The sequence below is a fragment of the Daphnia magna genome, linkage group LG5 (genome assembly GCF_020631705.1).
Source record: "Daphnia magna isolate NIES linkage group LG5, ASM2063170v1.1, whole genome shotgun sequence".
In the NCBI taxonomy this organism is placed as follows: Eukaryota; Metazoa; Arthropoda; class Branchiopoda; order Diplostraca; family Daphniidae; genus Daphnia; species Daphnia magna.
In genome coordinates, this window is record NC_059186.1 from 5,839,981 (window position 1) to 5,864,013 (window position 24,033).

Genomic DNA, 24,033 nt, shown 5'->3' on the forward strand with positions numbered 1-24,033 from the left:
CGAAGAATTAGGCCAACGCTTTCACTACTGGTACGAGCATCTGGATAACCTGGAGTTGTTAACAGTACCAAGATGTTTCCGGCATCAACGTGGTCGTTGGACGCAGCAGCACCTGCATATTTACGGATGCAAGCACAAAAGGATTTGGAGCTGTGGCGTACTTCCGTTTCATCTTCGAAGACCAGTCGATCAACGTATCCTTTGTCATGGCTAAAACACACGTAACACCAGTAAAAGGACTCACGATCCCAAGATTAGAGTTGCAGGCTGCTGTAGAAGGCTTAAATATCGCCCTAGTAATCTGTCGGGAGCTCGAAATCGATTTACGTGAAGTTACCTTCCACACCGACTCTCAAACCGTTTTACGTTGGATCCATTCTCGCACTTGCCGATTTGAAACCTTCGTGAACAATCGGATTGGCAGAATCCTCCGGAACACGAATCGAAGACAATGGCGTGACGTTTCCGGAATTAATAATCCAGTGGACCTGTGTAGTCGTGGCATTGACCCGAAGAACGTCGACGAGTTGGTGAAATTCCACGAGGGTCCATCGTTCCTGAAACTCGATCCGTCGGAGTGGGATATTTGGGAAGAGATCACAGAGCCAGAAGAAAGGGACGTTAACGTAATTCGAGTCTTCGCAGTCAAAACGGAAGACGACAATCACCCGATTGATGACTGTGTAAAGAAGTATTCCAGCTTGCTCAAGATCCAAAGAGTTATCGCTTGGTGCAGAAGGTTCGCGACCAACGCCAGAGCTAAGATGGGAATTTACAAGCCAACCGTGGGGGAGTTGAAGGCCGAAGAAATGATGACGGCCCTCACGCTTTGTGTTAAACGCACCCAAGGACTGGCATTTGCGGAAGAAATCTACGCCTTGAAAAAGAGCTTGGAGTTGCCTCTGAAGTCAAAACTACGCACGTTTAGGCCTTTTCTGGATGAAACAGGTCAGCTACGTGTAGGCGGACGTATACTTCAGGCTCCAGTTGATTATTCCACAAAGCATCCCATCCTGCTTCCAGCCGATCAACTCCTGACGCAGCGGATTGTATGGGATCATCACACACGGAATCTTCACATTAAATCTGAAAGATTGTTGGCGGATTTACGTTCACGTTACTGGATAATCTCTGGACGTAACGTCATCAAATCGGTTGTCAACACCTGCTGGCCTTGCAAGCGGAGATCATCGAAACCCATTCCGCCACTCATGGCTTCGTTACCAGTTCACAGGCTTACTCCCTATCTTCCACCTTTCGCATATACGGGAATCGATTACTTCGGCCCTCTAACGGTACGAGTCGGTGGAAGAGGATGTAGACACGAGAAACGTTGGGTATGCCTGTTTACGTGCCTAACAACTAGAGCCGTTCACCTAGAAGTCTTCGATGGCCTAAGTCTCGAAGAATTCATGCTATGTTTCACTCGGTTCGTAAGTTTACGTGGAAAGCCGAACGTTGTTTACAGTGACAACGGAACAAATCTCGTAGCTGGGGAACAAGAACTCCGACAAGCTCTAACGGAGTTAGTCAAACAACACCAGGAGTTGCAGTCGAAGATGGCATGCCAACAAATAGAGTGGCATTTCTCTCCTCCTCACGGACCCCATTTCGGTGGAGTTTGGGAAAGGCTCGTGCAATCGTGCAAGCGAGCCATGAAGGTCAGCGTCGGGAATCGTTTGGTCACCGATCATCGTCTGCGATCACCTAAGAACGGTGATCGCAGAAGTAGCAGCCCTTTTGAACGCTCGGCCACTAACCCACCTCAGCATGGATCCCGAAGATCCCAATCCGTTAACGCCGAATCACTTTCTTCATGGAGGAGCCCGTCCCTACGTGCCGCTAAAGTTGGGAGATGCTGAGAACATGGACGTCACAGCAAAACAATTTCTCCAAAGCCAGGCCATCTTACAACATTTTTGGAACAGATGGCTTCGTGAATACGTTCCACACCTGACGGAAAGGAGAAAATGGTCGGAAAATAGGCCAAACGTTACCATCGGAGACCTAGTACTCGTCATTGAGCCGAATACTCTACGTGGACAATGGCCGTTGGGAAAAGTGATAGAGGTTCTCCCCAGTGACTCTGATAACGTTGTACGAGTGGTAAAAGTGCAAATCAGCAACCACAAAAACCCCTGTATTCGTCCAGTGACTAAGCTCTGTGTTATGGCTACGGCCAAAGAGCAGGACGTTTACGTAGAAAGTGAAAAAATTGGGTCATCTGAGTAAAAATCGAGATCGTTAGGTCAAAATGTAATGTAAATAGTAAATTCTTGTATAAAAGTAAAAAAAAAAGTGGTATAAATTGTAAAATGGTAAAATTGTAAAATTGTAGAATGTCAAATGTCAAAATGTAAAATGTAAAACTGGTTTATAGTCATATGTAACAATGTAAAAAGTGGGAACCCCAAAACCGCATTGTAAAATTTCCGATCTCAACGCCACCTATACTTAGTTCAAAGGGTAAAGGCAAAATTAGGTCGCCTACTGTTTAACCCTTGAACTTAGGGAAACTGTTTAGTCCTTCACGAACATTAGACGACAGTTGCTCTTAAGTTCTCGTACCCTAAACACCAAAGTGACCGTTGCCGACTCAACATCATGGCTGAAAATCTGTGCACATCCGTCTCATCCGTCAAAGAGAAGTTAAAAGTTTCCCGTGAACGTGAAGAGGAGTGTTCGTCCAATCTTCATCTTCGTCGACAGGATTTACTCAAGACGCGAACGGTGGCTATCGACGTGGTTTTGGCCCACCAAAAGGCCATCGTCCAACTCGATCTGGAACTCGAGGAAAACTCGAAGGACATAAAGAACGTGCACGTTCACTTCATGTCCGAACGGGAAACAATCCTCAACGGCTTTGTGGGATCCCTGTTGAAGGAGAAAAAGAAAGCAGCCGAAGTCCAGCCGAACGCCCCACAGTTCGTCGCGCCCCGTCACACCCCGACGATCGTGTGCTTCCTTAGGACCCATCTCAATCAGCCAGGCATGGTGTCCTGCGGCCGCAAAGTCAGGGAGTGTGATGGTTTCATGCTGCTGACTAACCGGGAGCGGATGGAGCTGCTGTTCGCGCAGCACCGATGTTTCGGCTGCTTTCTTCCGCTGTCCGTCGCTGGTCATTTGAAGCTGGCCGATTGCCCCCACCCGCGCTTCTGTGCCATGTGCGGGACCAACGACCACCACCAAATTCTCTGCGCACCAAGGCGGGTGTATCAGGGAGTCATCCCTGAATAAACGTGGCCGTGGATGCTAAACGTGGCGAGTTTTGTTTTTTGTTTTTTATGTTTCCCTTTTGTGTTGTTTTAGTACCTGTGGACAGGTGGGCCCGCTGTCACTTACAGTGCTGCCCTCACGGGCAGGATTGTAGGTGGCAAGGGCCTTCGGTGTATGTTCATGTTGGAAGTGGCCCTTGCCCCCGTTGTTCAGTTGTTTATTCAGTATTGTACCGTAACGGTCGTAAATGAGCATCTCTCGTTTACCTCCCCCGTAATCCAGTCTAATCTTGAGTTCCCAATTTTTCTCTCTCCTTTTTTTTTGTTCTCCCCTTTTCAACGAAGAATAAAGCCGTGTGTTTTCCCTCCAGTCATATTTCTTATTTCATTATTTTTCATCCTCATCTCATCTCTGCTACAACGTCTCCAATGCGCGTGAGCGTTTGTAACATATATTTTATCCTGTTTACATATAGAAGTAAAAACTCATGGTATCACAGTGTATTCACATTGAATACAAGTATATTTATTTTGTTTACATGTAGAAATACAATCTCATAATATACCAGTGTATTCACATTGAATACCAGAATATTTGATTCTGCTTACATATAGAAGTAAAAACTCATGGTATTACAGTGTATTCACATTGAATACAAGTATATTTGATTCTGTTAACATGTAGAAGTATAAACACATAATATAACATTGTATTCACATTGAATACAAGTATATTTGATCTTGTTTACATGTAGAAGTATAAACTCATAATATAACAGTGCATTCACATTGAATACAAGTATATTTGATCCTGTTTACATATAGAAGTAAAAACCCATGATATCACAGTGTATTCACATTGAATACAAGTATATTTGATCCTGTTTACATATAGAAGTAAAAACCCATGATATCACAGTGTATTCACATTTAATACAAGTATATTTGATTCTGTTTACATGTAGAAGTATAAACTCAAAATATAACAGTGTATTCACATTGAATACAAGTATATTTGAATCTTTTTACATGTAGAAGTATAAACTCATAATATAACAGTGTATTCACATTAAATACAAGTATATTTGATTCTGTTTACATGTAGAAGTATAAACTCAAAATTTAACAGTGTATTCACATTGAATAGAAGTATATTTGATCCTGTTTACATATAGAAGTAAAAATTCATTGTTTCGACGCTAAGAATTGGGAGCCTTCAGAATTCCTTCTAGGGTCTGTTGTAAGCAGCCCCTGTAGTTTATTCGCAAGTTGCTGGGTCATGCACGACACAAATGAAAGAATGTGTGGGACTCAAACTGTGCTGACATACAGGGAAATGACATACGTGTGATGTCTAAACCAAAAGAAAAAGAATTAATTAGGGAACGGAAAGGAAACAAGGAGGAATTGTACCTGGGATGACACGAGAAAATGTGAGTGGCCACCCAGTCCAATACACACACAGGCAGGGAATACAGATATGAAGCCTAAAATAAACAATAATGAGCATACACAATAGAATATAAGTATTATCATAATAATTACCAATGCTAGACAAGCAAAAGCACTCAGAATGAGGTTTGAACTGACAGTTCAGAACAGAAAAACGATCCAAACTAAAGATCAAGCACATTCATAGATTAGACAGGTCGGGCAATTGGTAATTATAAACAGATATACTCACAAACTGAATAAATGGCTTGAAGAAAAAGAGAAAGGTATAATAATCGTGACAGTAACTATCTCGTTTCAACAGTGAAATGAGCGTGGTCTTAACGTCGCAAGAAGGCTAGCAGACGGATTCACGCTAAGACTCAGTAAGGAAGGGGTAAGAATCGCACTTGAAGTAAAGTCAGGCGTTGCCAAATTGCAGAGATTTGAAATGTGCTTTTCTCGCCGCGACACTCATGGTATCACAGTTTATTCACATTGAATACAAGTATATTTGATTCTGTTTACATGTAGAAGTATAAACTCATAAATTAACAGTGTATTCACATTGAATACAAGTATATTTGATCCTGTTTACATATAGAAGTAAAAACTCATGGTATCACAGTGTATTCACATTGAATACAAGTATATTTGATTTTGTTTACATGTAGAAGTATAAACTCATAACACAACAGTGTATTCACATTGAATACAAGTATATTTGATTCTGTTTACATGTAGAAGTATAAACTCATAATATAACAGTGTATTCACATTGAATACAAGTATATTTGATCCTGTTTATATATAGAAGTAAAAACTCATGTTATAACAGTGTATTCACATTGAATACAAGTATATTTGATGCTGTTTACATATAGAAGTAGAAACTCATGGTATAACAGTGTATTCACATTGAATACAAGTATATTTGATGCTGTTCACATATAGAAGTAAAAACTCGTGGTATAACAGTGTATTCACATTGAATACAAGTATATTTGATGCTGTTTACATGTAGAAATATAAACTCATAATATAACAGTGTATTAACATTGAATACAAGAATATTTGATCCTGTTTACATATAGAAGTTAAAACTCATGGTATCACAGTGTATTCACATTGAATACAATTATATTTGATTCTGTTTACATGTTGAAGTAAAAACTCTTGGTATCACAGTGTATTCACATTGAATACAAGGATATTTGATCCTGTTTACATATAGAAGTAAAAACTCATAATATAACAGTGTATTCACATTGAATGCAAGTATATTTGATCCTGTTTACATATAGAAGTAAAAACTCATGGTATCACAGTGTATTCACATTGAATACAGGTATATTTGATTCTGTTTACATGTAGAAGTATAAACTCATAATATAACAGTGTATTCACATTGAATACAAGTATATTTGAACCTTTTTATAATTAGAAGTAAAAACTCATGGTATCACAGTGTATATCCATTAAATACAAATATATTTGATCCTGTTTACATATAGAAGTAAAAACTCATAATATAACACTGTATTCACATTGAATACAAGTATATTTGATCCTTTTTACATATAGAAGAAAAAACACATGGTATCACAGTGTATTCACATTGAATACAAGTATATTTGATTCTGTTTACATGTAGAAGTAAAAACTCATGGTATAACAGTGTATTTACATTGAATACAAGTATATTCCATGCAGTTTACATATAGAATTAAAAACTCATGGTATAACAGTGTATTCACATTGAATACAAGTATATTTGATGCTGTTTACATATAGAAGTAAAAACTCATGGTATAACAGTGTATTCACATTGAATACAAGTATATTTGATGCAGTTTACATATAGAAAAAAAACTCATGGTATAACAGTGTATTCATATTAAATACAAGTATATTTGATGCAGTATACATATAGAAGTAAAAACTCATGGTATAACAGTGTATTCACATTAAAAATAAGTATATTTGATGCTGTTTACATATAGAAGTAAAAACTCATGGTATAACAGTGTATTCACATTGAATACAAGTATATTTGAAGCTGTTTACATATTGAAGTAAAAACTCATGGTATAACAGTGTATTTACATTGAATACAAGTATATTTGATGTAGTATACATATAGAAGTATAAACTCATGGTATAACAGTGTATTCACATTGAATACAAGTATATTCCATGCAGTTTACATATAGAAGTAAAAACTCATGGTATAACAGTGTATTCACATTGAATACAAGTATATTTTATGCTGTTTACATACAGAAGTAAAAACTTATGGTATAACAGTGTATTCACATTGAATACAAGTATATTTGATCCTGTTTACATATAGAAGTAGAAACTCATGGTATAACAGTGTATTCACATTGAATACAAGTATATTTGATTCTGTTTACATGTAAAATTATAAACTCATAATATAACAGTGTATTCACATTGAATACAAGTATATTTGATTCTGTTTACATGTAGAAATATAAACTCATATTATAACAGTGTACTCACATTGAATACAAGTATATTTGATCCTGTTTACATATTGAAGTTAAAACTCATGGTATCACAGTGTATTCACATTGAATACAATAATATTTGATTCTGTTGACATGTAGAAGTAAAAACTCTTGGTATGACAGTGTATTCACATTCAATACAAGGATATTTGATCCTGTTTACATACAGAAGTAAAAACTCATAATATAACAATGTATTCACATTGAATACAAGTATATTTGATCCTGTTTACATATAGAAGGAAAAAGTCATAATATAACAGTGTATTCAAATTGAATGCAAGTATATTTGATTCTGTTTACATATAGAAGTAAAAACTCATAGTATCACAGTGTATTCCCATTAAAAACAAGTATATTTGATTCTGTTTACATGTAGAAGTATAAACTCATAATATAACAGTGTATTCACATTGAATACAAGTATATTTGATCCTGTTTACATATAGAAGTAAAAACTAATGGTATCACAGTGTATTCACATTGAATACAAGTATATTTGATTCTGTTTACATGTAGAAGTATAAACTCATAATTTAACAGTGTATTCACATTGAATACAAGTATATTTGATCCTGTTTACATATAGAAGTAAAAACTCATGGTATCACAGTGTATTCACATTGAATACAAGTATATTTAATTTTGTTTACATGTAGAAGTATAAACTTATAATACAACAGTGTATTCACATTGAATACAAGTATATATGATTCTGTTTACATGTAGAAGTATAAACTCATAATATAACAGTGTATTCACATTGAATGCAAGTATATTTGATCCTGTTTACATATAGAAGTAAAATCATGGTATCTCATTGTATCCACATTTAATACAAGTATATTTGATTCTGTTTACATGTAGAAGTATAAACTCATAATATAACAGCGTATTCACATTGAATACAAGTATATTTGATTCTGTTTTCATGTATAAGTATAAACAAATAATATAACAATGTATTCACATTGAATACAAGAATACTTGATCCTGCTTACGTATAGAAGTAAAAACTCATGGTATTACAGTGTATTCACATTGAATACAAGTATATTTGATGCTGTTTACATATAGAAGTAGAAACTCATGGTATAACAGTGTATTCACATTGAATACAAGTATATTTGATGCTGTTTACATATAGAAGTAAAAACTCATGGTATAACAGTGTATTCACATTGAATACAAGTATATTCCATGCAGTTTACATATAGAAGTAAAAACTCATGGTATAACAGTGTATTCACATTGAATCCAAGTATATTTGAATCTGTTTACATTTAGAAATATAAACTCATAATATAACAGTGTATTCACATTGAATACAAGTATATTTGATCCTGTTTACATATAGAAGTTAAAACTCATGGTATCACAGTGTTTTCACATTGAATACAATTATATTTGATTCTGTTGACATGTAGAAGTAAAAACTCTTGGTATTACAGTGTATTCACATTGAATACAAGGATATTTGATCCGGTTTACATATAGAAGTAAAAACTCATAATACAACAGTGTATTCACATTAAATACAAGTATATTTGATCTCGTTTACATATAGAAGTAAAAACTCATGGTATCACAGTGTATTCACAATGAATACAAGTATATTAGATTCTGTTTACATTAAGAAGTAAAAACTCATGGTATCACAGTGTATTCACATTGAATACAAGTATATTTGATCCTGTTTACATATAGAAGTAAAAGGTCATAATATAACAGTGTATTCACATTGAATGCAAGTATATTTGATCCTGTTTACATATAGAAGTAAAAACTCATAGTATCACAGTGTATTCACATTAAATACAGGTATATTTGATTCTGTTTACATGTAGAAGTATAAACTCATAATATAACAGCGTATTCACATTGAATACAAGTATATTTGATTCTGTTTACATATAGAAGTAAAAACTCATGGTATCACAGTGTATTCACATTGAATACAAGTATATTTGATCCTGTTTTCATATAGAAGGAAAAAGTCATAATATAACAGTGTATTCACATTGAATGCAAGTATATTTGATCCTGTTTACATATAGAAGTAAAAACTCATGGTATCACAGTGTATTCCCATTAAATACAAGTATATTTGATTCTGTTTACATGTAGAAGTATAAACTCATAATATAACAGTGTATTCACATTGAATACAAGTATTTTTGATCCTGTTTACATATAGAAGTAAAAAGTCATGGTATAACAGTTTATTCACATTGAATACAAATATATTTGATTCTGTTTACATGTAAAAGTATAAACTCATAATATAACAGTGTATTTACATTGAATACAAGTATATTTGATTTTGTTTACATGTAGAAGTATGAACTCATAATATAACAGTGTATTCACATTGAATTCAAGTATATTTGATCCTGTTTACATGTAGAAGTACAAACTCATATTATAACAGTATATTCACATTGAATACAAGTATGTTTGATCATTTTTAACATATAAAAGTAAAAACTCATCGTATCACAGTGTATTCACATTGAATACAAGTATATTTGATTCTGTTTACATGTAAAATTATAAACTCATAATATAACAGTGTATTCACATTGAATACCAGTATATTTGATCCTGTTTACATATCGAAGTAAAAACTCATGGTATCACAGTGTATTCACATTGAATACAAGTATATTTGATTCTGTTTACATGTAGAAGTATAAACTCATAATATAACAGTGTATTCACATTGAATACAAGTATATTTGATCCTGATTACATGTAGAAGTATAAACTCATAATATAACAGTGTATTCACATTGAATACTATATTTGATCCTGTTTACATATAGAAGTTAAAACTCATGGCATCACAGTGTATTCACATTGAATACAAGTATATTTTATTCTGTTAACATGTAGAAGTAAAAACTCATACTATAACAATTTATTCACATTGAATAAAAGTATATTTGATTCTGTTTACATGTAGAAGTATAAACTCATAATATAACAGTGTTTTCACATTGAATACAAGTATGTTTGATCCTGTTTACATATAGAAGTAAAAACTCATGGTAACACAGTGTATTCACATTGAATACAAGTATATTTGATTCTGTTTACATGTAGAAGTATAAACTCATAATATAACAGTGTATTCACATTAAATACAAGTATATTTGATTCTGTTTACATGTAGAAGTATAAACTTATAATATAACAGTGTATTCACATTGAATAAAAGTATATTTGATCCGGTTTACATGTAGAAGTATAAACTCATAATATAACAGTGCATTCACATTGAATACAAGTATATTTGATCCTGTTTACATATAGAAGTAAAAACTCATGGTATCACAGTGTATTCACATTGAATACAAGTATATTTGATTCTGTTTACATGTAGAAGTATAAACTCATAATATAACAGTGTATTCACATTGAATACAATTATATTTGATTCTGTTTACATGTAGAAGTATAAACTCATAATATAACAGTGTATTCACATTGAATACAAGTATATTTGATCCTGTTTACATGTAAAAGCATAAACTTATAATATAACAGTGTATTCACATTGAATACAAGTATATATGATCCTGTTTACATATAGAAGTAAAAACTCATGTTATCACAGTGTATTCACATTGAATACAAGTATATTTGATTCTGTTTACATGTAGAAGTATAAACTCATAATATAACAGTGTATTCACATTGAATACAAGTATATTTGATTTTAGTTTTATGTAGAAGTATAAACTCATAATATAACAGTGTAGTCACATTGAATAAAAAGTATATTTGATCCTGTTTACATGTAGAAGTATAAACTCATAATATAACAGTGTATTCACATTGAATACAAGCATAATTGATCCTGTTTACATATAGAAGTAAAAACTCATGGTATCACAGTGTATTCACATTGAATACAAGTATATTTGATTCTGTTTACATGTAGAAGTATAAAATCATAATATAACAGTGTATTCACATTGAATACAAGTATATTTGATTCTGGTTACATTTAGAATTATTGTTTCAGCGAGAGAATGAAATAGTCGAGGGGGGAGTATGCCGATCGATTGCTTCTCAAAAGCTCGGATTTATTGGTCAGTTTTGCAAGCAAATGCAAGTAATGGAACTGAATACAGCAAAAGCACAAATTGCCTAAGTTAAGACAGAATTAACGTACACAGACTTCAATTGAAATAAGAACTAGCTCTCACCTAGCATCAACAATTTTGAGCCGGTCAATAAGGCAATCATAGACACAAATCAATTCTAGGGTCTAATCTATGTACACGAGAATAATGTTAGCCCATCACTCACATAAATGTATACATAAAATTACCTCAAAGGCTCAAATGAAGAACAGGAAATCACAAGGTGAGAATTCGCACCAATACAGAATAAAACGAGTCATCAATGGCTATACGAGCCCTAAAAATTACTAATGGCTACTTTCTGTCTGACCAGATACTTAAATTGCAACATCAGCTGTTCTCTACTGCACCGACAAGTGGCCCACCTGGCGGCCTACGAAATTTATCGATACTTCAGACTTAAACTAACATGGGGAAACATAAATTAAATATAAATTTAAAATGAAACATTCCTTTTCTCTGGAACATTCTCCCCCGAGGCCGACGGAAGGACGGTCGAGTAAGGTTCCAGTAGCACTAGCCGATGGATTGGTCTCAGATATTCTCCGCAGTCCATTTTCACTTTGACGACTCGAGCAAAACTGTCGGAACCAGGATACACTTCGATGATTTTGCCCGTCTTCCACTGATTTGGCAGCAAATTGTTGTCCGATAGCATGATTGAATCTCCAACATCAAAATTTCTTTCATCCGCGACCCACTTCCTTCTTGGAACCAGCGTGGGGAGGAAGATCTTGGTCCATAGGTCCCAGAATAAATTGGTCATCTTCTTTACGTAACGAATATGGTCGCGGGGCAGAGCGCGGCGAATGTCTCCGGCCGGAAGGTCCGACGTTGGTGGCAGGTTCAAGAAATCCTTGGGTGTAATCGGTCTGAAGTCTTCTGGGTCATTGCTGGCCAGCGTTAGAGGTCTCCCGTTCAACATGCCCGCCACTTCCTTCAGTAGCGTTCTAAGCATCTCGTCCGTCGGGTAGCGCAGTCCAGCTTTTTCCGTATCCAGTGCCCGGTAAAGCGCCCTCTTTGTTGATTTTACCATCGATTCGTGTGATCCGCCGAAATGTGGAGTACTAGGTTGCTTTAATTTCCAAATGATTGAGCGCTCTCGCGCAAACTCCTTCAACTTTTCGTCCTTTTGCAACTCACAAAACGCTGTGGCCAGCTCCTTCTCAGCTCCCACGAAGTTTGTCCCGTTATCACAGAAGATTTCGGTTGGCTTCGTGAATTCTCCGATGAAACGTCGTAGACCGTAGAGAAAATCCGGTGTTGACATTGACAACACCATTTCTAAATAAACATTGCGAGTGACGAGACAGGTGATTAACAGGCCATACCGTTTGATTACTCGGTTCCTGTAAGCTGACGTTTCGAGCGGACCGAAAAAATCCAGAGCTATGTGTGTGAATGGCGCAGTGTAGGAGTCGAGACGAGCAGATGGCAAATCACCCATCTTTTGTGTGGCGAGTTTGGCACGCGTTTTCACACAGGTGGCACAGTTGAAACGGATCTTCTTTGCCAGCACTCGTCCTTACAGGATCCAAAGGTGCTGCCTAATTTTGGCATGGAGAAAGTCAGTGCCTGCTTGATGTGAATCCTGATGCACTGCTGTCACCAGCTTTTCTGCAAGTGGGTGTTTCCCAGGCAAAATTGGAGGGTGCAAAACCTCATATGATAGCTTTGCGCAGTGGATCCGTCCACCCAATCGGAGAATTCCGTCTTTGTCTAAGAAAGGAGTTAATTGAATGAGGCTTGACCTTTTTGGGATTTGCTTGCCCTTTGATAGTAGACTGATTTCTTCACGGAATCCTTCCTTTTGGCACTTTAATATAGTCTCCTTGGCATCTCCTTCTACCTTCAAGAATGTTGAGATGTTCTTCGAGTCGATGACTACTTTTCTCCAATCATGAAGGGAGAGCTCAGAAATTGCGTGGTGGATGTGGGCAGTTCTTTTCTCTGCTGCTACTGCCACCCAAGGCAAATTCTTCGGCCATTGCTCAATTGGTAAAGCGATGAAAGATGGTCCTTCCAGCCATCTTGGTGGAATCGGCTCTCCGTCAGTCAATAGGGACCGCGTCGCAGCATCTGCTATGTTCAATTTCCCGGGGATAAAACGCCACTCGTTAGCGTCGGTGAGATACTGAATCTCTCTGTTTCTATGGCTGACGAACGGCATGTAGTGTGAAGCGACGGCTCGTATCCAGTTCCTGGTAGTGCTGGAATCAGTGAAGAAAATTCTATTGAGTCCAGAGATTTGTAGCGCGTCTGCGACGAATGTGGCCAGTCGAGCACCGAGAACTGCTGCGTTCAGCTCCAACTTTGGAATTGACTGTGTCTGCCGAGGGGCCAGTTTGGTTTTGGCCATCACCAATCTGCATTTTGATGTGCCATCCTCGTAGACACTGCGTAGATATACGGCTGCTGCATAGGCCTCTTCAGATGCATCTCCAAAGGTTAGAAGATCGCTCTGGATGATTTTTTCTTTGTCCGGTTGCAGATTCCGTGGCATCGAAAAGTCATTGAGTTTCTCCAGCGTCTTGAACCAGATTTGCCACCACTCCTTGTCATCACCGCTGATGGCTTCGTTCCAGTTTAGTCCTCTGGTACCTAGTTCACGCAATTTAATTTTTGCTTTTACCAGTGCTGGTGCTGCTCGGCCTAGGGGGTCGTAGATACTCGCCACCTTGCTCAGCAATCCAGCGCGCGACCATTTAAGATCTTCAACTCCAATCACCCGGTACGTCATCTCGTCTGTCGTTGGCTCGTAGAAGGCTCCCAGTAGCTTCTCGATGTAATCCGACGCTAAATCACGATGTCCTTCGTTGTCGACTGCTTTTAATAGATCATCCATATACATATTCTTCTCCACTGCCTCCATGCATTCTTCTCTCCCTCTAGTGGCGTCTGAAGCGGCTGTGAGAACGGCTTTTAGGGCGAGAAATGGGGCACAATTTGATTTAAATGGCAAGCGATCCATTTGGTACGTAATAATGACGTCAGAATCTTGATCTTGCCAGAGAAATCGATGAAAGCGAGCGTCTTGTGGTCGAAGTCGAATCCTGCTGTACATTGCAGTCACGTCTGCTGCAAAGGCAATCTCCCCCAGCTGGAATCGAATGAGGACCTTGGCTAGGTCGTTTTGCAGTTTTCGACCCTGTCGCATTCCGTCGTTGAGGCATTTCTTCTTCCATTTTGCAGCGGCGTCGAAGACGACTCGAAGCTTCTTTTTCTTTTTACCATTCACTTTTTTGTAGACACCGTGATGTGGCAAGTAATACTGGTTGTTCGAGTATAAGTCTTCCTCTTCTACACGCGATGCATAGCCTTCGTCGACGTATTTCTTGATCGCGGCTTTGTAATCAGTCTCCAAATCTGGATCTCTCTTGAATCGTTCCCGCAGGTCTTGCAAACGATGCTCAGCTAGCTTTCTGTTATTTTCAAATGTTGGCTCTCCTTTGAGCCACGTGAGTGGGGTTTCATACCCAATGTCGAGTTTCTTCAGGCCTTCATCAACGATCTTTTCGGCGATTCTGTCTGATTCTGAGAGGCCATCTCCTTTAAATTCAGTACCGAAATTTTCAGTTGTGCAAAATTTCTTGAACTCTGTATCGAGCGAGGACTCGGATGTCGCTGTGAGATGATGGATGTAGGCCGTTGTCATCGGTCCGATGTCACTCCCAAGAAGGCCGCGGACGATCCAGCCGAGTCTAGTGCGAGATGCGAAAGGTTCATATTCACCTCTGACGCGTGATTCTAATACTGCAAGTAGATTTGAGTGGTCGAGGCCCACTAAGACGTCAATCTTTCCGCCAATCTTTTGCACTGGGACGTCGGCTAAGTGTGGCTATCGGTTTTTCAATTTTCTCCAATCGATTACCGGAGTCAGCCTAGATATCTGCGGGATCGTCTTTCCTTTGATGATGGCCTCCTCCCCATCCGGTAAAAGAAATCGAACCGGGGCTTTCTGCGACTTGTAGCGTTCTGCACCGGTAACTCCTACGAGATCTAGGGTAGTACCTTTTCCGGTGATCTTAAGCCGTTGGAGAAAGTCCTCTCGAAACAGCGTCGTATCGCTGCCCTCGTCTATCAGCACTGATACTGGAATGAGTTGGCCTTCCGCTGTGTAAGCTTCCATCCAGATAACGCCTAGCGCCACCTTGACACGATCTACCTGGGCTGAAAGTGATGTATGATGGCTGTTGCCATTGGCGTGTTTCTCTCCAGGATCACGAAGCAATGGGTGATGAATATAATGACATCCGTTGACTCCACAGCCCTTTCCAAATTTGCAATCGGCTGCAGAGTGTCTCGTCCCGAAACATTTCATGCATAAGCGGCGCTTGACGCAGAACCGTACCTTTTCTATCGTAGGCATTTCTTTGAATGTTGGGCAGGCCATCAACCGGTGCTCCCCCTCACAGCAATAGCAGCGACTCTTCGGTTTGTCTGTAGTGCCAGGCTCCAGGCTAATGTGATTGGCGCAACCTGTTGTTGGAAATGGTTGGCGGCGAGGCAACTTGTTCTCTCCAGACGGCAAAAATTGCTCTGCTGCTAGACTGTAGGCATTTTGATACGCTGCAGCTCTTTCGCACATCCACTCTCCAAATTCCTTTAGGGGGCGCCGTTCTAATCCAGTCCGTCGTCCGGAATTCCACTCAAGTCGATCCGCCGGATGCAGTTTACGGCTCAATCGTTGGATGAGGTCGGCATTAAATTTCTCCCCAATTCGGGTTAAATCGAAGAAGATGGTTCGAGCTCTTTCAGCAAAGCGACGGAATGATGAATTTTCTCTGCCCAGCTCCATGTGATCGAGTTCACTGAGCAGTGCTATTCGCATCACTTCGCGACGTCCAGCCGACTGCTTGAGCCGGGATAGAGCGGCCTTATAGGCAGATTTCCCTCCGCCAAGGCCCTGCTCGATTTCGAGTTGATCTCCTCGTAGTCTGCTCTTTAAGATAGCTAGCTTTTCTCCAGGTGCCATTCGTTGGTCATGAACCATCGAACGTAGCAGGTCCGACCCCCAAAACCAGTCAATTGCCCTTCCGGAATAGATAGGAAGCTCTCCGCGTGCTGCCGTTTTGCTAGAATATGACCAATTGGCTTCTTCTTGGCCGTTGCAGTACCGGTCGATCCATTCATCTGGTGCTTCTTCCTCTCCATCCTCTTTGGTCGGTTCGTGAGTAGAACGGCGACGCCAATTGTCGATCGCTCCGTCCCCCTGTCCCCAACCGTGGAATGGACTGCTATTGATGGTTGGCGCTGAACCGCGTCGTATGACAGCATCGGATAGTTTGCTTGCTTCCTTAGTCGCCCGCTCGGCTTTCTTCTTTACTTCTTCAAGTCGCTCCTGCATCTGGGCAGCCTCCTGTTGTGCCTCCGCCGCTCTTTTCTGCACCTTAGCTAGCAATTTCTCCGACTGAGTCTCCTCATTCCTTTCCGGTGCAAAGTGACGGGTCGCCGGTGGTACGCTCTTGACTGACTGCATGCAGAACAAAGCTGAAGATTCGTCATCAGCTCTTAAGTTGACATAAGCTTCCACGTCTTCTTTCTTCGACTCGATAAGCGTGAACAGGTTGATTTGGATTTCAGCCTGCTTCGAGAATTCGTCAGCGTCGGACGGGTGTACCACCAATAGATTGAGTCTTTCAGCAGTGGCTAACATGTCGTCGAGTTTGTTGAGTAAGCCTAGACAGGCTCTTCTTGATCCTCTTTCCTTGATGTGCTTGCTAATACAGCTACAGGTCATTTGGATCTGCTTACGTGTGGAATCACGTTCCATCGTCTCAAGTTGAGGATCTCGCGAAACGTTCTTGTCTTGTTGAGTGGTATCAGCTGGGGGTGTCGATTCATCTTTACCTTCCGTTGGTACCGGTTGAGAACGAAGTCTGGACGCAACCATGTTGTCGTTTTGAGAAGCCGTGGCTGCCTTTGTCTTTTTGCCTCTTGCCATTTCAATTCTCCAAAACCGCAGGCCAACGTTGTCCTTCTACGATCACCAATGTTTCAGCGAGAGAATGAAATAGTCGAGGGGGGAGTAGGCCGAACGATTGCTTCTCAAAAGCTCAGATTTATTGGTCAGTTTTGCAAGCACATGCAAGCAATGAAACTGAATACAGCCAAAGCACAAATTGCCTAAGTTAAGACAGAAATAACATACACAGACTTCAATTGAAATAAGAACTACCTCTCACCTAGCATCCACAATTTGGAGCCGGTCAATAAGGCAATCATAGACACAAATCAATTCTAGGGCCTAATCTATGTACACGAGAATAATGTTAGCCCATCACTCACATAAATGTATACATAACATTACCTCAAAGGCTCAAATGAAGAACAGGAAATCACAAGGTGAGAAATCGCACCAATACAGAATAAAACGAGTCTTCAATGGCTATACGAGCCCTAAAAATTACTAATGGCTACTTTCTGTCTGACCAGATACTTAAATTGCAACATCAGCTGTTCCCTACTGCACCGACAAGTGGCCCACCTGGCGGCCTACGAAATTAATCGATACTTAAGACTAAAACTAACATGGGGAAACATAAATTAAATATACATTTAAAATTAAACATTCCTTTTCTCTGGAACAATTATAAACTCGTAATATAACAGTGTATTCACATTGAATAAAAGTATATTTGATCCTCTTTACATATGGAAGTAAAAACTCATGGTATCAAAGTGTATTCACATTGAATACAAGTATATTTGATTCTGTTTACATGTAGAAGTATAAACTCATAATATAACAGTGTATTCACATTGAATACAAGTATATTTGATCCTGTTTACATGTGGAAGTATAAACTTATAATATAACAGTGTATTCACATTAATAAAAGTATATTTGATCCTGTTTCCATATAGAAGTATAAACTCATATTATAACAGTGTATTCACATTGAATACAAGTATATTTGATCCTGTTTACATATAGAAGTAAAAACTTATGGTATCACAGTGTATTTTCATTGAATACAAGTATATTTGATTCTGTCTTCATGAAGAAGTATAAACTCAAATTATAACAGTGTATTCACATTGAATACAAGTATATTTGATTCTGTTTACAAGTAGAAGTGTAAACTCATAATATCACATTGTATTCACGTTGAATACAAGTATATTTGATCCTGTTTACATATAGGAGTCAAAAATCATGGTATCACTGTGTTTTCACATCGAATGCAAGTATGTTTTATTATGTTTACATGTACAACTGTAAATTCATAATATCAAATTGTATTCACATTGAATACAAGTATATTTGATTCTGTTTACATGTAGACCTGTAAACTCATAATATCACAATGTATTCACATTGAATACAAATATATTTGATTCTGTTTACATGTAGAAGTATAAACTCATAAAATCACAGTGTATTCCAATTGAATACACGTACATTTGATCCTATATACATATAGAATAAAAACTCATGGTATCACAATGTATTTACATTGAATACAAGTATATTTGATATTTTTTACATGTAAAAGTGTAAATTTATAATATCACAGTGTATTCTCATTGAATACAAGAATAATTGATCCTGTTTGCATGTAGAAGTGTAAACTCATAATATCACAGTGTATTCACATTGAATACAAGTATATTTGTTTCTGTTGACATGTAGAAGTAAAAACTCATAATTGCACAGTATATTCACATTGAATACAAGTATATTTCATTCTGTTTACATGTAGAAGTATAAATACATAATATCAAAATTCATTCATATTGAATACAAGTATATTTGATCCTTTTTACATGTAGAAGTGTAAACTCATTGTATCCCAGTGTGTTCACATTGAATACAAGTATATTTGATTCTGTTCTCATATAGATGTAAAACTTCATGGTATCAAAGTGTATTCACATTGAATAAAAGTATATTTTATTCTGTTTACATGTAGAAGTGTAAATTCATCATATCACAGTGTATTCACATTAAATACAAGTATATTTGATTCTGTTTACATATAGAATTAATAACTCATGGTATCACAGTGTATTCACATTGAATACAAGTATATTTGATTCTGTTCACATATAGAAGTAAAAACTCCTGGTATCACAGTGTATTCACATTGAATACAAGTATATTTGATTCTGTTTACATGTAGAAGTGTAAACTCATAATATCACAGTGTATTCACATTGAATACAAGTGTAATAGTTTCTAGACTGTGTATTTGCCAGTAAACTAACTCTAATTAAGACGATACCACCATGCATATATATACCAAAAGATTGAAGGTTAAGAATGGAGGGGTTTACAATAAATTTTACTTTTATCATAAACTATTATCCTCAGGGAAGGTTGCATTCGTGACGACCTTCTTGCTGGGTGGGGCTGCTGTTGCTGGGAGGAGTTGCTGCGGTCTATTAAATTCCCTCCCCCCTCCGGCAAGAAGAAATTGGTCCTCCAATTTTCCTCTTTGTCATCTGATTTTCGTCTTCTCCTTCTTTTCAGCATGTGGCTTGACAAAGGCTAGATGAAAACTTGTTTTTACCTGTCACCAGCTTAACCTATTTTCTTTCCTTCACCGTTTTCCTTGTTTGCTGGGCTATGTGTATATGGTTGGAGACACAAAATACAAGATATGTTTCCTGTACCGTTATTCGTTGCCTTGTAGCTGTAGTTGTAGGCGTGGTAGTTGTAGTTGTAGCTGTGGTAGTTGTAGTTGTAGGCAGGGTGGTTGTAGTTGTAGGCTTATTTGTTGTAGTTGTAGGCTTTATTGTTGTAGTTGTAGGCGTAGTAGTTGTAGTAGTAGGCTTATTTGTTGTAGTTGTAGGCTTTGTTGCTGTAGTTGTAGGCCTAGTTGTGGTAGTCGTAGGCTTAGTTGTGGTAGTCGTAGGCTTAGTTGTGGTAGTCGTAGGCTAAGTTGTGGTAGTCGTAGGCTTAGTAGATGTTGTAGGCCTAGTTGTCGGTGGTGTGCTTTTAACGGTCGTTTTTATGGCCGTTGTGGCTATTGTTGTTTTAATTGTGGTTGTGCTTAATTTTGTAGTCGGTTTTACTGTCGTTGTGGTGCTTGAAGTAGGTGAGATAGATTTTTGTGTGGTGGGCGTGGTTAAGTTTTCGTTGTTTGCTTTACTTTCTCTTTTGAGAAGAAGTGGAATAAGTGGGAGTTGTGTTCCGTCCAATTATTGTTGAGTGTGAAGCGCTATAATGGCTGCTGCTGAAAGCGTCCGTATTTGGTGCGGGTTTCGATATTCGAAGTTAAACTGTTGTTTTCTACTTGAACCGTGGCAATGTCCTAAACTCAGACGTCCTACTTTTAGTGTGAGATATTTTCTGTCTGACGCCGGTGAATGTAGGCCAGTTCTGTCTGTTGCCACGAGCTGTCCTGTGTGTTCGAAAGTGCCCCAAATTGAACTGGTGTTGGCGCATTCCTGTAGAATAAGCATCGTTGTGTTTGCCTTGATGCAAGCATTAGTGTTGAACGGTCTAATGGTGAAATCAGACGTATACTCGAAAGCTTGGCCTTTGTTAGTTACTCTACTGCAGTTTCCTACGGATACTTGTGATTGCACCAGGGGATGGTTACTTGTGATAAATGTTTTTAGTTCATCTTGACATTTTGTCCAATCTGTGTCACAATCTTCCATGGTTAGTTGTTTTTCAAGCCCATGATGTGTGACACATTTCCCGTTTGGATATTGTCCATTTTTCAACAACCCCCAGGCGATCATGTCCCAGATGATGTTTCCACTGCCGTGATTTGCTTTCAAGAAACCTCCAAATATGGGTGAGTTGATTGTGGTTGTAACTGCTCTTCGTTGTTCTAATCGGACTTCTTGAATATCCTGCAATGTTACGTCGGGAAAAGTTTCTATAACATCCGGGTTGGTATTTATTGTTTGGAAGTACCACTGCTGGTTTTTTCTGGTATCTCCTTCCAAAGCACACTTTTCCAATTTTAAGGTTTCGTTGACCCCTACGGGAAGACACATTTCTGATTCTTGGGAAATTAGGTAGCTGTTCTCTTTTTCTAATATCCATCTCGTTGATTTCTCTGAACAGGCTGCAGCAAATACGTAGTCGTTTGTTGTTTCCGTGATGCAGATATGAGGGTTTTGTACGCGTATTGTTTGATCGCCAATGTACTCAAATTTCGATCCTGGTGGGAGAGGGTCGTCCTTTGAAAGTTGACTGTACGTTATCAAAAGATTTCTGCTTCCAAACTCGTAAGTAATGTATATTGTTGCATCCTTTTGTACGATTTTTCCATTTTCCTTGATTATTTTTGGTCTTCTATGCGCCAATCTTAGAGTTCCCCAGGCGTATGAAATACTGTAGAGGTGAATCCCAAGTTGTTCGTCTTCGACTTGGGTGTAGAAAAGAAAGTGAACTTCTTGAAGAAGAGAACGTTGTGGTCTGGATTTGTACAGTTTTTGGTAGTCTTCACATACTGGTGTAGCAAGGTTTGTATTTTTAAGGCATGTTGCGATTGTGTTCTTGAACATTTCATATAAAATTTTTGGGGTTTCTGCAGGAAACGTAAAGTACGTTAGAGGGATTCCAACCACTTTATGTCCTATTGGTACGATTTCCTTATCTGGTTTGTTAAGAAAAGATATTTCGATCTGCCGACTGGTGTCGTAAAGGCGGCTGGAGTTATCCGAATCCGGTTCTCAAGGAATTTCCAGGTATCCTTTTCCCTTTAGTAGTGTCTGAGTGTATGAACTGTTGGTAGTTCTTTCTCCCCACACGATCGTATTTTGATTTTGGATGAATTGTCCTTCCTGTTGGGTGGTGTTTAGTAATCCGAAAGGGCTTTCGATTGGACTATCTGATTTCTCCTGACGTAGCGTGATCTGTTCCGCTATACAGCTGAGTGTTTGGTATTCCTTAATGGCGTACCATTTACCTTCTCCTGTAGGAGTGGCTGTGAAACTTAGTCCCGTCGGTCCGGTTTGCATGTTATTGTCACCACATTTTTTATCGTTGACGATCCGCCAGCAGTACAAAGGGGTGATTAGTATGGTTTCTTGGGAGTAGACTGTATCGAAGGATCCGATCCAGAACGATCCGGTTATTTTCTTTGTCTTAGTCCACTGTCGACATGTCCATCCTTTCCAAGTGGCTGCTGGTTTTTGCTTGGGGACTAAGGTGTAAGTAGTTGGTATCCTTGGTAAGTGTTGTGTTTCTGGTTTTTCATTGTCACAGTAGTAAGGCAATTCGAAGTCTTGGATTCTTCGTATTTTCATATTGTTACAATCGCAGACGGATGCGTAGATAGGGTAAGTAGGGTTAAGTGAATGAAGGAGGCAGAGAAGGAAGAGGTCTGAATCTGTGAAAAATGAAAATGTTGAGTAATGTGGTCCTTAATATCGTCTTCGTAAGTGGTATTGGTGATTCGTTATAGGATCGTTTCGGATTTGGTCACGGTAAAGGTTGGGTATTGTGTGGTATGTTTGTTCTTTTGGTTCTCCTTCGTTCCTGCGTGGTTTGATGTTCATCTTCACTGGATGTATCAGCTGCTGCTTCCTTGGTCGGCCTGGTTGGCGTTGGTGAATTGTTGGTCGTCGTTGGGCTTCAACATTTTCTGGTAGGTTTTGTAGTATTTCTTCTTCCTTAGTTGTTTCTTGTTTTCTTGGTATGTAAAGTTTGAGACGGTTAGTAAGTACCACAGATTTCAGTTTTTTGTTTTCAGGGTGCTGGATCTCGTAGTTGATATCCGAGAAGCTTCTTGAAATTTGAAATGGTCCGTTCCATCGATTTATGAATTTTCCTGCTGCTGGTGGCGCCTTCAGTAATACGTAGTCACCTATATTGTATTGTATGATTTTCGTTGTTACGTCTTAGTATTTTTTCTGTCTTGTTTGGGATTTGAAGAGATGTTCTCTTGCCAGTTTTTGAGCTTTTTCCCATTGCTGTGAATAAACCATACTAGTATCTTCATAGGTCTCGTATCTTCTGTTAATCTTGATATCATTGGGCATTATTGGTTCTCGTCCGAAGAATAGAAAGAATTGTGTTTCTTGAGTTGAAGCTTGTTTTGCTGTGTTGTAAGCAAAAGTAACGAACGGAAGGTATTTGTCCCAGTTAGCAGGTTGGTCTGAGACATAACAAGCTAGCATGTCACAGAGAGTTCGATTGAACCTCTCAACTAGTCCATCAGTTTGTGGATGATAGGCTAGAACTACTTCTGGAGATCCATATTTAGTAAATAATTTATTAACTAAAACCTTCGCAATTGTTTAGGCAGTTTGATTTCTCATTGGAACTGTAAAAACAAACCTACTGGCATAATCTGAAATAACTAATATATATCTGTATCCCTTAGCACTTTCTTGAATTGGGCCCACTATGTCCATTGCGATCCTTTCCCATACTCCTTCAACTAAAGGCAAAGGGTGCAATGGTGCTTTACTTCCACCTACCGCTTTTCTTTTATTACACATCAAACAACTTTTAACGTATTCTATTACGGCGGTACGCATGCATGGCCATGTGTACTGTTTTTGAAGTCTAGCCAACGTTTTTCCTACTCCTAAATGTCCTGCCAATATGTGATCGTGATTTTCCTTTAAAATTTGTGGCGCCAGTTTTACTGGCGTTACAATTCTTCCTCTGATATTTGCTAATAATCCTTTTTCGTTTATTTTGCCATTTCTTTTAATATTGTTCGGCAATACTCATCTTTGTGTTGGAGTTCTATCCATTTTTCCGTGTCCTTGGACTGATTACTTTCC

The 24,033-nt window shown here is 38.5% G+C and overlaps 2 protein-coding genes and 1 long non-coding RNA gene across 3 annotated transcripts; all 3 read right to left on the reverse strand.

The window, feature by feature from the left end:
- Positions 1-4,402: 4,402 nt before the first annotated feature.
- On the reverse strand, positions 4,403-4,828 carry LOC123472351. The gene is made up of 3 exons (XR_006646771.1): positions 4,761-4,828; positions 4,629-4,702; positions 4,403-4,569 (listed from the first exon to the last, which is right to left on the reverse strand). It is a non-coding gene; the product is annotated as an uncharacterized LOC123472351 (long non-coding RNA).
- A 6,939-nt stretch (positions 4,829-11,767) lies between these two features.
- Positions 11,768-12,778, reverse strand: LOC116935795. Its single transcript, XM_032943037.2, has one exon. It carries the CDS (start codon positions 12,776-12,778, stop codon positions 11,768-11,770), a length of 1,011 nt encoding a protein of 336 aa, XP_032798928.2.
- Positions 12,779-12,856: 78 nt separating this feature from the next.
- LOC116935798 lies at positions 12,857-17,275 on the reverse strand. The gene is made up of 2 exons (XM_032943038.2): positions 15,203-17,275; positions 12,857-15,127 (listed from the first exon to the last, which is right to left on the reverse strand). The coding sequence occupies exons 1-2, from the start codon at positions 17,273-17,275 to the stop codon at positions 12,857-12,859; spliced, it is 4,344 nt and encodes a 1,447-aa protein (XP_032798929.2).
- Between the last annotated feature and the right edge of the window lie 6,758 nt (positions 17,276-24,033).